The sequence below is a fragment of the Mchenga conophoros genome, linkage group LG15 (genome assembly GCF_057382185.1).
Source record: "Mchenga conophoros isolate Kocher_MC1m ecotype Shallow Benthic linkage group LG15, M_conophoros_male_GT1.1, whole genome shotgun sequence".
Taxonomy (NCBI): Eukaryota; Metazoa; Chordata; class Actinopteri; order Cichliformes; family Cichlidae; genus Mchenga; species Mchenga conophoros.
The window spans coordinates 39,405,090-39,420,056 of NC_140540.1; the positions used below are offsets into that span (position 1 = coordinate 39,405,090).

A 14,967-nucleotide genomic window follows, 5' to 3' on the forward strand; every position below is an offset into this window, starting at 1 on the left:
CTTTCTAAAATATTGTTCTCTTTTGTTTTTGCAGAAAACAAAAACTTGGATGAAGGACATTTTGTAAAGTAATAATTTAACACTGTGGAACTGTTATTTTTATTTAACACTGCACTGTTTATTTGTAGAGTTACAAGAGTTACAAGCATGCTTGTTATTCATAAAAAAGAAGCCTATTGCACTCATTATTGGATTTTAAATTTTTATACTGTATTACTGTGTCTTCTGCATTTTATTAAGGTCTTTTACCAGTGTGTAATCTGCCCACGTGACCTGCAATATATACTGAATAATAAATTCAACATAAAATAAATATTAATATAATAAATAAATATTTTATTCAGTAAAATGCTAAGGTACTTTAATTTTTTTTTTAAGGTCATACTACAAAATACATCAATGTACATCGATGACAATAAAAGTTCTACATTTTAATGACCACATAGTACATCAGCTGAATGTTTTTATATGGAAGTGTTAATTTCAGCCACAGACCTCAGCTTTAAAACTTTAAAAGTTTAGAGCTGGAGATGGAAATCTTATGTGTATCATACTCTCTGTGGATCATCCGCATTGAATAGCTCGAATAAATAAAAAGGAATATTAACTCTCAAATGAATCTATAGTGGAAGATCTATACTAAGAAGAACAGAAATAAACAGAAAAATGGCACCCAGATACCTCAGTGAATGCATTTCTTTATCACCACTAATTAGTAATTAGTTTATAATCTATTTCATGTTATCATTTAAAATGAAGTGTATGACCAAAAGCCTGAGTGAACAATGAACATTAATTCTTTCTGACAATGATGGACTCAGTGCTTCAGGAAAAAAGAAAGGTATTTAAAATACAAGAAATATGACAGATTCCGTTTCATAAATAGTCATAAACATACTTAGACAAAAGCAAAACAAAACACGACGATCTCTAAGCCCTTATTCACAGAATTTCTGTTCAAACTGTAGTGAGTACTTTGCCAAGAAAAGGCCATAGCAGCAGCAGCTTGATTTGTTTGGATACCTGCAAAACCATGAAATGTCCACAGTTTCCTAAAACAAAGGTGAGATCTTGTTTACAGTAGTCACAGTCATGTGAGGTTTCATGTGACTGTGCATTCAAACTAAATACACCCTTTCTGCTTCCACAGGAATTATGCGAGTAAGTAGCAGCCAGATACTAATCAAATGGACTTGATTTACTGATTATCTGGAAGTGTAAAAGCAGAAGTTTTCACAGTTTGTGTTAAAACAATGCAACAGTCTTTCCAAGAGTGGATTTCCAGTTCAGACTGTGCAATGCTCAGAGAAACTGCCAAAAGCCCAAAACCTACTCTTCAGATTCTGCAGACTTCGGTTAACAAATTCAATGTTTAAGTTCATGACAGTACAATTAGAAGAAGGCTGAACAAATATAACTTGTTTGGAAGTATTAACTCATGAATAAGAACTACAGCACTCACAATTTCATGTGTAAAATCTTTAATATTACTAGATAATAAGAAAAATACAAATGCATTTTAGCACAAGGCTTTCCTCAGCAGTTCTAATGCACATGTGGGCGCAGCCATCCACAAAACACTACCGGGACCTAATCCCTAATAGGCACAGGTGGTAACAGTTGATAGTTTGTCAGCATGCAACACTGGCTGTGCACTTCAACCACAGACCTAAATCCTTGAAACATGTACAAAACAACACGGTCCATTAACACTGTCTGAAACACACAGCTCCCATTATTTATTTATTTATTTATTTATTTAATTGGGGGGGGGGGGGGGGGGGGGGGGGTTTGTTGCAGTTGAGCCTGTTGGTTTTCGTATTTGCAAGGGCTGCCAGGAGAAAACCTCTTCTCTGTAAAAAGGTCATGGCAGCACAGCTTAGACATTTAAAGAATCCACAAAACTTTTTGAACAATGAACACGACACCAAAGTGGGGATGTTATAATTTAATAATGCACACACAAGCATATCAGGACAAACACCTCATATCAACAGTCGCAGAGGGCTGATGAATTGGACTTATTTTCACCTTCATGGGTAATTTGCATTCATTGCATCGACCATGAACTTCTTTGTAAACCAAAGTATTCTAGAGTCAAATATGAGTCCCTCACAATCCCAAGCACAGCAGAAAATCTACAGCCGAATAGCAGGAAAAAAAAAAGAATCAAGGTGGTTCAAGGGCCCAAAGTCAGATCTCAAGCTGACTAAATACTGTATCAGGAACTGTGCACAAACAAGTGCACACAGAACTCAATGAAGTGAAGCAACACTGTAAAGAGGAGTGGAACAAAATTCCTCCACAACAATGTGAGAGACTGATAAAGTCACACGGAAAACGATTACTTCAAGTTACTGCTGCAAAAGGTTCTTCTTTATGCTACTAAATCACAGGACTGCACGGAGACCTCTGATTTTCCACAGATCGTTCCATACCAGAGCACACCCACTGTCTACGTGCTAAATCATTACTATACATAAACGTATTCATGAAAAACAACAACAAATACTTAAATCTGCATCAAAACCACCTCTATCGTGTTACCACTGTCTCACTGACACCAAAATGTTGTGACTACACCAACAAAGATAATGTAGTTCTGATAGAAAGATTCAATTTGTTGTTTCCATGACAGAAAAAACAAATAGCCAGAAATGTTCCTATATTTATCTGATGTTGTTTTCACTTTGAGATCACACTAACTCCACGCGCTTGTGTGAATTTGCTCAACAAACTGAAGAAAACTGCACACAATAAAGCAAAGCGGACTGTTCTCGTTCAAAGTCATTACAGAGCACTTCCTCCCCCTGTGGTTCACTCCTGGAAACACAGCTTCAGACACAAAAATGTTTTTAAAGAAGAAAACAAAATAGCGATAATAATAATATGATTGGATAAAAAAATGCACCAGATTCTGTGAATTGTGCCACCAACACAAGAACTTTTATTGCGGCTGCTGAAAAATCGAGTATCCCCCCCCCCAAGTCAGTGTTATTGTAAACTGACTCTGTTGCGTTACAAAACAACATAAATCACTGTCTTTGGGTAAATACCTGAATTATAAACCCAGAAGGAAACAACGTGCAGTAGCACATTCGTGTTAAAAAAGTAGGCACCGTGTTGGAAAAAGAGACGCGGACCCTGACTTAAAAAGCAGGAAACGTTGCATCACGACGAACAGCGTAAACAACGTGCATGGCCACGTGGGCTGGACGCCCACTAACCCCCAGCAAATCAGCGCCACATCGCGGTTTGTGTCGAGCGCTGATTGGCTCCGAGAGACAAGCGCAGCGCACGGCTCCATTAAATGTCTTTTACCATTACTGGGCACGGGTAATGTGTACTCATCTTCAGCCCGCAGCAGTCATTTTTGGAGCGCACTGCCATGAGTAACGCGGACAAAAAAGAAGAACAAAGCGATTTATTCGCCGGTTTCCGCACGGCTTATAAATCCTTTGCAACAGATGCCATACACGTCGGTCAGGAGCCGGAGCAATGGAAATCTATGGCTGTAGTGCCGCCGATTTCCCTTTCTACCACGTTCAAGCAGTACTCTCCAGGAAAGCACGCTGTAAGTATCCCGTTACTTTAGGCCAGGTTAGGATCAGACTCGTTCCAGTGTTATGGACGATACGAAGCCCGATGGTTTCTAAGTGTTTGTATATTTTTAGGTTATTCTTATACTATTATTATGTTTTAGCTCTGTATGGAGGCGTGTCTTGTATTATTTTTAGCATGAATAAGAATGTCTCTTTAGGTAAGTAAAGTTAACGTAAAATCTGTGAATTCAAGTGTTTTTAACCCACTGCATGCGACTGACTGCGCACTCTGTTAAATAAGAAACTACCCTCAGTCGAAAGATGAAGCTTGACTTGTATTGTAATTCCTTCCTGCGTGTGATAACCAGTTCATGGCCATCCATTACTGGGAGTCTGTGTTAGATAAATATTGTTTTGTTTCCGCTTTAACATCATTATCTCTTCATGTTTCAGATTGTTAAAGTCGTTTTTTCCCTTCTCATTGCTTCTGGCATTGATTGGCTTACAGATGACAGATTTCTAGCACTACACTGACAAAAAGAGGCAGGACATTACACAGGAAAGAAATTCTTGAGGGCAGAGTTCACTAGTGTCAGTTTTCATTGCTTAATGTTTCACAGTTATAAGACTCCTCATATGTAATGCATTACCAGTTAAACTTTTTTTTTTTTCTTATTTGCAAGGGCTGCCAGGAGAAAACCTCTTCTCTGTAAAAAGGTCATGGCAGCACAGCTTAGGCATTTAAAGAATCCACAAAACTTTTTGAACAATGAACACGACACCAAAGTGGGGATGTTATAATTTAATAATGCACACACAAGCATATCAATACAAACACCTCATATCAACAGTCGCAGAGGGCTGATGAATTGGACTTATTTTCACCTGGACATCACCTTCATGGGTACTTTGCATACTCCTCATTTGTAATGCATTACCAGTTAAACTTTTTTTTTTTTTTTTTGAGTTTTTGCACTCAGGTCAGCTTTCTTCACACAAACCACTTAACCTCCATTAGAAGTGGTAATTTTTTTTCTCCAAAAATTAAAAATGTATTTTTTTATTTCATTTACATCTTTCTGATCTTTTCAAAGCAAGCCGTATTTTTCAAAATCAAGGAAAAAGAAGGAAAAACCCGACTATGTTTTAGACAAAAAGGGTGTAGGCAGAAGCAACAGCTTGTATGTACCTGCAACATATATATAATCCAACACAAAGTATTTTATAATAACATTAATAATAATAAATATCTACTTCTGTGGGGTTTTTTAATACTTAAACTTAACAAAAGTGCCACATACCAAGTCATCACTGATCACTAAATAACTGCATCCCCTTACTGTCTGAACAGGTGCAAGCAAGTATTATAAATGCTGACCGTGGTGATGAAATGTAAAAATCTTGTGTTGATGTAGGGGTTCGAGTATAGCCGGAGTGGAAACCCTACCAGGAACTGCCTTGAAAAAGCCGTAGCTGCACTGGACGGAGCAAAGTACTGTACGTCAGCCAACCGTATTTCACAGCAGTGAATTTAAACAACATGTTTTAACATCGTTTTACTAAATGTTTAACGCTTCAAAAATGACAGAGCCTTCCAATTTTAGGCTTCTCTGACACGATGATGAAAATAATTCCTGCTCTGGACAACTTCTCACACCTTTTCCTCTGCAGGCCTTGCTCTCGCTTCAGGACTGGCGGCCACAGTGACGGTCACTCACATGCTCAAGGCAGGCGATGGAATCGTCAGCATGGATGACGTGTACGGAGGTGAGAAACCACTTTGCAACTTGGCCAAATGTGTAAAACAAACTCTGTGAGCTATGAGACGTTATCTTGTTTCCTAGATTATGTATGCGTTATGTGGTTTAGTGATACTAACAGAGATTTTCTTTTTTTTTTTAATCACAAGGCACAAACCGCTACTTTCAAAGAATCGCAGCTGAAGTCGGCCTGGATGTGTCTTTTGCTGACTGCACAAAACCACAATTGCTCAAGGCTGCCTTGAAGCCAAATACTAAGGTATGTCAAAGCAAAAATTACACTTCAGAAGATTTCAGAACATGTGTTGTTTGTTTGTTTGTTTGTGTTTGGGTGCACCTTTTAGGAGATGTTTCCATTTTATCTGCAAAATAAACACATGCTGTTGTACCAGTGTCTGGTTTGACTAGTATGTTGCTTAATAGGGCGTGTCTTTAAGCTAACTGAAACGGTCATTGTGAATCAGCAGTTCGAGTGATTTCTCTTCTGGAAGTTACACCCACCCCTCCCTCCGCCCCCATGTTTGGTTTGACTTATACGTCATCTCTTTGCTCACGTAGCTGGTGTGGATTGAAACACCCACCAACCCCATGATGAAGGTGGTGGACATCAAGGCCTGCTCCGACTTGGTCCACGAGCACAACAAAGACATAGTGGTGGTCGTGGACAACACCTTCATGTCGGCCTATTTCCAGGTGAAACTTGACCCACGGTGCATTTTGTGCGCTGTTGATTGTGTAACAACAGTTCGATAACCTCCTGCAATCAAATTCCAGTTCATCCTGGAATAATTCAGGAAATGATTTACTCTTGTTTCTCTTGTGCACCTTTAGCGCCCCTTGGCTTTGGGAGCTGATATCTGCATGTACTCAGCCACCAAATACATGAATGGTAGGTTCGATTTTACTAACCTAACATTTGCATTAGAAGTCGATGCAAACATTTTGTGAGCTTAGTCACATGATCTGTTGCACGCTAGAAGGGATTAATTACTTTAGTCCTAAAATGTCTCCAAAATGTACCAAAGTAAGTCTGAAATGGGTGAAATAAGATCTTAAGCTTAAATGAATAATAATTGTAAAGCATTGCTAAAATGCTCACGTTGCCTGTCTCTACGATTAAAACAGAGAAACACATGCAGGGATCACCAGTGAAGTTAGAACTTTTGTCAAGGTGTTTGAATTTGATGCTCACCCAGTTAGTTTTGCCCCACCATCATCACATAGCAAAGACGCACAAGCTCAAACACAGAAGAGCAACAAAGTCAACTCCAGTATAAACTCTGTGTTTTGGACTTCTCTTTATTGTTGTATAATCTGTTTGGCAGGCCACAGCGATGTGGTGATGGGACTCGTCTCCATGAACAGGGAGGATCTGTACGAGCGACTGAAGTTCCTGCAAAATGGTGATTAAATACAAAGAGTGCATCAAGTGTTTTTTAAATTTTTTTATGGAAATGTACAATAAACCTCTTTATATGCCTCCATGCCACACATTGTATTTGGAGGCTCAAGTTCTGACCAGTTTAAATTCTCTTCAGTAGGAAAGTATTTGTTGATCTGGATTTTGGGAGGCTTTGTTTGTAACCTCTTTGGATTTTCCTTTTCTTCATGTGATCCCGCCTCTGCGTCAGCACTGGGTAGTGTGCCGTCTCCTTTTGACTGTTTCCTGTGTAACCGTGGATTGAAGACCCTTCACCTGAGGATGGAGCGGCACTTTAAGAACACCCTGGCTGTTGCCAAGTTTCTGGAGGCTGATCCGAGGGTGGAGCGCGTCCTCTACCCAGGTGATTTGCTGTAAACATTTTAAAATCACACATACCACAGACTTGTCAAAACATGCCTGTCATTATCTCCAATCTCAATCTTTACAAGGAAACTCTTGCTGATTTAGCTTTAAGCTTATTTGGAGGAGCCTGCAAAACCCAAGTTGCACAGTTTGTTGTACATTGTCTTTTTAGGTCATTTGAGGTCACACTGACCAATGGTGACCTTCCCCATTGAAACACTGTCTTTTTTTTCACAACTCTGGTGGTCTTACAGTTAAACTATAAAAGTCTGACCTTTCCTGGTTTCATCTCTTTATGCTTTGTTTGCCAGTTATTTAGTCGACAACATTGATCCAAAGAACCATTGTTCTTTAAACCATTGTCACTGTCGGTCACTTGAGTTCACGTTGCTGAGCGGTGACCCGTGGCACGCTTCTTTTTTTTTTTTTTTTTTTATTCTAGCAAAACGCACTCCCTGCCTTGTGTTGCCCTCTATTTCTACATAATAAGTAAATAAATAAATACTAGAGATGGACCGATCTGATATTACGTATCGGTATCGGTCTGATACTGACGTAAATTACTGGATCGGATATCGGAGAGAAATAAAAAATGTCATCGATCCATTAAATATCAAAAAAAGCACCTCAAAACTTGCGACATGGCGTAACTCGGCTCATAACCGTAGCACGTCGCAGCAATGTGGTCACGTGGTAGAGCGGCTGTGTGTATTTGTAGCCTCGCTAGCAATCCAGCATTTCATCTCCGAGGAAGTGATCCCAGAGAGAAGTAAAGCAAGTGTGTAAGTTCATCTCTGAATGTTTGTAAAGCATTCCAGCGTTAAGCTTAACAACCGATTTATGGAGCGATGGCCTCTTCTCTCTCTCTTCCTCCCTCTCCTGCTGCTACTTCAATCATGAAACTGATCAATGATCAGCTGATCAGCTTTTCTGTCGCGAGTCCATCTCTCTTGTTTGTTTTTGGCCCACTTTGCACCAGAAAGAGGAAACCAGCGGCTGAACAACAGCAGCACTTTTAACCTTGATCAGCTGTTGTTAGAATTTATTTAATATTACTTTCTACACCAGGATCTTTTTCTACGTAGCTGACGGCTATGCAGGGGCGGATCTAGCAAAGTTTAGCCAGGGGGGCCGATAGGGCAAGAACAGGGAAAAGGGGGCACAAAGACATACTTTTCTTTCTTATTCTCATTTTAAATGTCTAGCTTTTAATAAATAATTATCCGAATCTTACACCCAAAGTTTTAATCTGATGTAAAATGTATAGAAGTCTAATAGTATAACTATTAAGTCTAATATACCCTAGTAAGCTGTAGTACTTTTTCCTTTGGGAAGGTACCATCTGTGCAGTCTGCAGTTCTGTTGAAGAAAGATGTTGAATCTATTTAATTATTCTTGAAATTTTTTTTATTTCTGTGCATTTTTTTTTCACACTGCATCAAATTAAAGTTGATTACGTCAATTAAGCATCATGAGGTGGGGGGTGGGTCCCTATTTTTTTTTTTTAATTTTTAAAATTTTTTTTTTTTTTTTTTGCTGGGAGTTTTAGAGCCCTATTAGTTAGGTTGCTTATTCTTTAAAATACCAGAATAGGGAGGATGGAGCAGGTTTAAGTTTATTAGATTGATCAGTATTGCTGAAATATGAAATATTTTGGGTGCAGTGTATTTTTTGCATACAGGTATAACAGAATAGCTTTAGTTTTTTTTGTTTTTGTTTTTTTTAACTTGAGTATGAACTTATACAAAAAGCAGCAAGATATTAAAAAGACAGTTTTATTGAAAAACACACTATATCGGATTCATATCGGTATCGGCAGATATCCAAATTTATGATATCGTATCGGACATAAAAAAGTGGCATCGTGCCGTCTCTAATAAATACATAATTTTCTATTGAAAGTAGCCAACTGAATGTGTCTCATCCATAAAATTTTTTGCCCCTCCTCTGTGCTAATTTTTAACTAAGCAAACTGATTAATCAGCATTTTCCCTCCAACTTACTTTGGTGTTCATGGGTAGATAACTAACTTTCATCTTATTGTGCTGTTTTTGCCAATTATTTACAGCTTTTGCCTATAAAATATAATTTAGTCAGTTTTCTTATTTAAATTAAGTTGTACGTTACCAACTTTTTCTTTAAAATTAAATTTGAAATTTTGAGATATGTCTTCCCTCTTTTGACACAGGCCTGCCGTCTCACCCCCAGTACGAAGTGATGAAGAGACAGTGTACTGGGTGTCCAGGGATGATTGCCTTCAACATTAAAGGGAAACTTGAGCATGCTACTACCTTCCTCAATAACCTCAAAGTAATTTGGCTCAAAGTTTTTATTTATTCTGGCCTGTTTGATTTTGCATTTAATAAGCAGGTTGCTGGGCTTTAGGAAAACTATGAGATGTAGTGCTGTGAAAAACTAAATGCACCCTTACTGTGTTTGTAGGGATTACAAAGAAATGGTTTAGTCGAGCTACTATCCCTTCTGGCTTCCTGTTTGGACCTCAGACACTATATTTTCACTTTCTTCTTATTTCTTGCCTTTCACAGCTTTCTCAGCTGCACCTAGAGGTAAACCTACTTCCTTATATAGAGAAATGTGGACGGGGTAGTGTGCAGATAGGTTGCAAATTGTATGAAGATTAAACAAGACTGTTGGTCATGAACGATGAACATACGCACTGTGGTAAGAACAAAATAGGCCAGTGCGACTGTTTCATAAATCCAACTGCAATTTTGTGTGCAAACGATTATTTTGCACAAGATGATTACTTCAAGTTGTTGCTTCTAAAGGTTCTATAACTAATGAGTCATGGGGTGTACTTAGTTTTTCATAGGACTGCATAGAGTCTGTATCAGGATCAGATGCCTTCACTGACCGGACACACACGCACACAGACACAGTGACATTTTCAAACGCTGTTTTTCTACAAGACACATTACAAACTTTCCAAGTTGATAATATTTCGCTACATTATAATAGCCATAATTAACATGTGACATCAGTTTATACTTGCTGCCAAATTCATCACATTTTTTTTCACACTGGAAAAACATTGTTTTCATGTTAATTTGACCAGTTTTATTATAGTATTTGTTACAAGTGGACCATTGTGAAGCAGCATGATCCAAGGAGAACAGATTGTGGACTTCACTGTGTGTATGAAAGGCCTATGTAAGCTCGCTGTTAATGTCTGAAAATGATCCAGACCACAAATAACAGTGAAGAGTGCTGCTTTGGCTTGTTTCCGTTGTGGGTTACTAATTGTCTTTTTCATTTTTTGTAATTCCCTTGAAACTTTTGTGCTCGCCTGTACACATTACGCGCCGTGCTTCACTTCATCTTCATGTCCTTTGTGGTCTTATTTCAGATGTTTGCGATTGCAGAAAGCCTCGGTGGGTACGAAAGTTTGGCAGAACACCCGTAAGTGTCACTGTAGTGTTTTTATTCTTGGTAGTGTTAAAAGTACACTCTTCTGTAAATGGTTTACTGTAAGCTTGCTGCAGTTTAACACAGACCACCACAAGGGGGCAGCAGAGACCAATAGATGAGCCCTATCAGACTCCCTCAAACTACACTCAACAAAAATATAAACGCAACACCTTTGTTACTGCTCCCATTCCCCATGGGATGGACGTAGAGACCTAAAATTCATTCCAGATACACAATATAACCATCCCTCCCAAACAGTGGTCACAAAATCAGTCCAAATGTGTGGTAGTGGGCACATCTGCTATATTGAGATAATCCATCCCACCTCACAGGTGTGCCACATCAGGATGCTGATGTGACATCATGAGTAGTGCACAGGTGTACCTCAGACTGCCCACAACAAAAGGCCACCCTGGAATGTGCAGTTTTTTGCGCTATTGGGGGTCTGGGGACCCAGAACCGGTCAGTATCTGTTGTTACCACCATTTGCCTCATGCAGTGCAACACATCGTCGCATGGAGTCTATCAGATTGTCAATTGTGGCCTGTGGAATGTTGGTCCACTCCACTTCAATGGCTGTGCGAGGTTGTTGGATATTCGTGGGAACTGGTACACGCTGTCGTATACGCCGGTCAAGCACATCCCGAACATGCTCAATGGGTGACATGTCCGGTGAGTATGCTGGCCATGCAAGAACTGGGACATTCTCAGCTGCCATCTGCCCTGAACAATGTGAACCATGATTCATCCGTGAAGCGCACACCTCTCCAACGTGCCAGACGCCATCGAATGTGAGCATTTGCCCACACAAGTCTGTTACGGCGACGAGCTGGAGTCAGGTCAAGACCCCGATGAGGACGACGGGCATGCAGTTGAGCGTCCCTGAGACGGTTTCTGACAGTTTGTGCAGAAATTGTTTGGTTGTGCAAACCAATTGTTCCAGCAGCTGTCTGGGTGGCTGGTCTCAGACGATCTTGGAGGTGAACCTGCTGGATGTGGAGGTCCTGGGCTGGTGTGGTTACACGAGGTCTGCGGTTGTGAGGCCGGTTGGATGTGCTGCCATATTCTCTGAAACGCCTGTGGAGACGGCTTATGGTTGAGAAATGAACATTCAATGCACGGGCGACAGATCTGGTTGACATTCCTGCTGTCAGCATGCCAATTGCACGCTCCCTCATTGCTTGTGGCATCTGTGGCATTTTGCTGTGAGACAAAACTGCACATTCCAGGGTGGCCTTTTGTTGTGGGCAGTCTGAGGTACACCTGTGCACTACTCATGATGTCAGATCAGCATCCTGATGTGGCACACCTGTGAGGTGGGATGGATTATCTCAATATAGCAGATGTGCCCACTACCACACATTTGGACTGATTTGTGACCACTGTTTGGGAGGGATGGTTATATTGTGTATCTGGAATGAATTTTAGGTCTCTACGTCCATCCCATGGGGAATGGGAGCAAAAACAAAAGTGTTGCGTTTATATTTTTGTTGAGTGTAATTGCAACACTTTATGTCCATTATAAAGTCACTGTCTATGCTCTCCATTAGAATCTCAGCATGTTTTTCTGCTCATGTGTAATCCTTCTCTATCATACCGTTCAGGGCGATTATGACCCATGCATCAGTGCCAGAAAATGAGAGGAATGTGCTGGGCATCAGCGACACCCTGATCCGGCTCTCCGTTGGCCTGGAAGACGAAGCCAACATCATCGAAGACCTGGATCAGGCACTGGCTGCTGCTGTAAGTATCAGACATTAAGTTTTTGTTTTCTTTCTGTGTTGTGGTGGCATCAAGTTTACGGGAGACTTGAGTTGACTTCCTGAGAAGGTTAACTTTACCTGTTGGTCAAGCTAGTGCTTTAGTGAATAAAATGTTCACTTTTTTCTACCAAAAACCTCTTTTGGATACCCTCTCCTCAAATGGATATTTGCTGTTTCTCAGTATATACAGTGCAAATGTTATTTTTAACTTCTTTGTTGGTTCAGCAGAAACATTGTCGTGTTCCCAGAATTCATTTTCAAGTTCATTACTCAGTTTTAAGCTGTCTCACTGCAGTGCAGCACTGTAGTGCATCGCTTTCAGACTTGGCAGACTGTGTCCAGACATCTGCATCTGCATCTTTATCGCATCTCGTCCTCTGGCAGCCGGTGTCGACGTCTGACGTTTTCGTCCACCTCTCTGACTGTCTCTGGCCTGGCACGGTGGCAAAGAGTTTATTAAATGTGCTTTTCTCTGATTCATCGTTGTTCTGGTTGGCGTGGATAGTTTAGGGATGTGAGTTCTGGTGTATTTTATGAATGGATGCAAAACTAAACACCAACAACTCGTTCTGATTTACGGTCACCCAAATTGGCCATGATTCTGCTGCATTAAAACTCCGAGCTCTAGCGCACTGGTTTGGGATGATTCACCGCTAATTCCCATCCTCTAACTACGCTGTCATCAGCAGTGCATTTGAATTTCCTAAAATCTTGTTACGACCTCGTTTAGCTGTACCTCCTGTCCTCAGCATTCAGATAATGCTGCTGCGTCCTTCTGCTGCCCATCTGAAGAAAATGGATATTAAATGGAGACAAATCTCTCTAATGACTGTCTGTGGTCCCAGGAAAAGGCACCTCTGATTTGTGAAACATTTAATTGGATAGGATGGCAGGTCAGATGGGGGTAGACGGGTTCATTTCCAGTTGAGTTTTATCAGGAAAGGTTGGCTGTGGACATCAGTTGGTCAGTTAGTGATGTAGTTTATGGTGATATTTCTGTAAGATCCTGGGTTTGGATTAGTGACTGGTTTTGTCTTTGGCCTATATTAATCTAATCTGGTCTTGTCTTTATCGCAGTCATTTTGGTATCCCGTCTAAGCTCATCAGAGAGTGACCTTTTTATTCTTAGGGGAAAAAAAGAGAAGCTGGATGTGGATTGTACATTTTATTTATGTATTTATTAAATTATTTTAATTCCCCCCTCTATCTTCTGTTCTCTTTAATAGCATCCAAAGAAGTGAAATGTCTTCAGATGGCATCCTTGAGGGTGGAGGAGTCAAATTTGGGATGAAAGACCCGAGTTTCCAACATGTGGGACCTCAGCTCAGTGACATTCGCCTGTCAGGGAAGCTTGTTCTTGGGGAGGCTGACTTTTAGGCTGGTTTTACTTTGTTTTCATGTTTGTTCTGTGCTTTGTTATAATTAGGATTTTTCGAAGGCTTTAATCAGGCAAAGTCCTGCTCAGTTAAAATTGATGAAGCACGAATTACTGCTGGAACAATGTCAAACAGACACTTTTCTGAATAACCTGGCTATGAAACTGTGTCTTCAGGTTGATTCATGGTATCAATGTGCAGATTTTTAGATTACTTTATATGCACTTCCAATTCACAACGTAAGTCATCTACCTTAGGGCACTTTAGGTGGCAAGGTAAAGACTCCACACGATCATCTGCAATCTGAGGCTCAGCTGCCACCTACTGACCAAATGTTAGAAGTGATAGTGGCTCTCACAGTTTTGGACAGAGATTTCTTTTTCCCATGCAGAACAATTGTTTTACTCAAACTAGAAGGTGAACAAAAAATGCTGCATGTCCTTTTTGTTTGGCCAAAACTTTGATATAAATGAACTGTTACTAAGAGAGGAGGAGCTCCAGATATTTGCTAGTAAACGTGGGAGGGTCTGGTATACACAAGTGAAGACGTTCCCAGCAGTGACTCCAGTTGAGGTCTGTGTAGAAACGGCTGAATGTTTTTACAGGAACATCTCTGAGAATTATGCTTGATAAAGAGCTTTTTATGTTTTTAAACAAGAGGTTGAGACATGTCAGAACTCCTTTGGGTTTTATCTGTGTGACAACACACACGCCATTTGTGCAACCCACTGTACTCCCACATCACAGCTCATCATTTACTGTAATCGAAAAAATCCATTAAAATCAGTCCAAGTGCAAGTCTGTGCCCGTCTCACTTCCTCTCAACCATCGTGCTGTACAAGCACAAGTCTTGTTGTGAGTTCAGCATCAGCAGTGGGGTGGGGGTGCACGGTGGGGCAATTCCCAACTTAAGGTGTCAGATCTTCTGCAAAAGACTGATCAGTACCCAGACCTGCAGTCAGTAATTTTATGTAATTATTAAATGGAGAAAAATGTATCATGTTCATCAGGATACAAAGATTTAGTGTGTGTGTTTATATCTTCCAACAAATTGTTGCTTTCTGATGAACCTATAATGTATCCATTAAAAATACAGAGGAATAGGGAAGTGGTTTGTGGAAACCACCATATTTGAAAGCAGTGGGTGGAAGCACCTCTCCTTTCCAACTGTGTTTTACGTATGTGGCTAGAGACTGGCCACATACGTAGGCGGCCGCCTGCGGTGGAGGGACATTTCACTTCATGCCTGCACCTTCAGACTTGAGATATGAAGCATCGTACCTGTGCTTTATCGTCAGAGGTTAAGTCCCC

At 40.3% G+C, this 14,967-nt stretch overlaps 1 protein-coding gene across 1 annotated transcript; it reads left to right on the forward strand.

Moving 5' to 3' along the window:
• Positions 1-3,320: 3,320 nt before the first annotated feature.
• cth (cystathionase (cystathionine gamma-lyase)) lies at positions 3,321-14,454 on the forward strand. The gene is made up of 12 exons (XM_085246839.1): positions 3,321-3,574; positions 4,958-5,039; positions 5,214-5,309; positions 5,452-5,561; positions 5,861-5,995; positions 6,134-6,191; positions 6,628-6,705; positions 6,934-7,086; positions 9,277-9,398; positions 10,456-10,508; positions 12,122-12,260; positions 13,507-14,454. Exons 1-12 carry the CDS (start codon positions 3,389-3,391, stop codon positions 13,519-13,521), a joined length of 1,227 nt encoding a protein of 408 aa, XP_085102965.1. The 5' UTR covers positions 3,321-3,388; the 3' UTR covers positions 13,522-14,454.
• Positions 14,455-14,967: the final 513 nt, after the last annotated feature.

Excerpts from the sequence above, each read along its gene's own strand:
- cth (XM_085246839.1), top strand. The coding sequence starts at position 3,389 with ATGAGTAACGCGGACAAAAAAGAAGAACAAAGCGATTTATTCGCCGGT. Across the intron at positions 7,087-9,276 it reads GGAGCGCGTCCTCTACCCAG|GCCTGCCGTCTCACCCCCAG; the intron begins GTGATTTGCTGT and ends CTTTTGACACAG. Across the intron at positions 10,509-12,121 it reads GAAAGTTTGGCAGAACACCC|GGCGATTATGACCCATGCAT; the intron begins GTAAGTGTCACT and ends CATACCGTTCAG.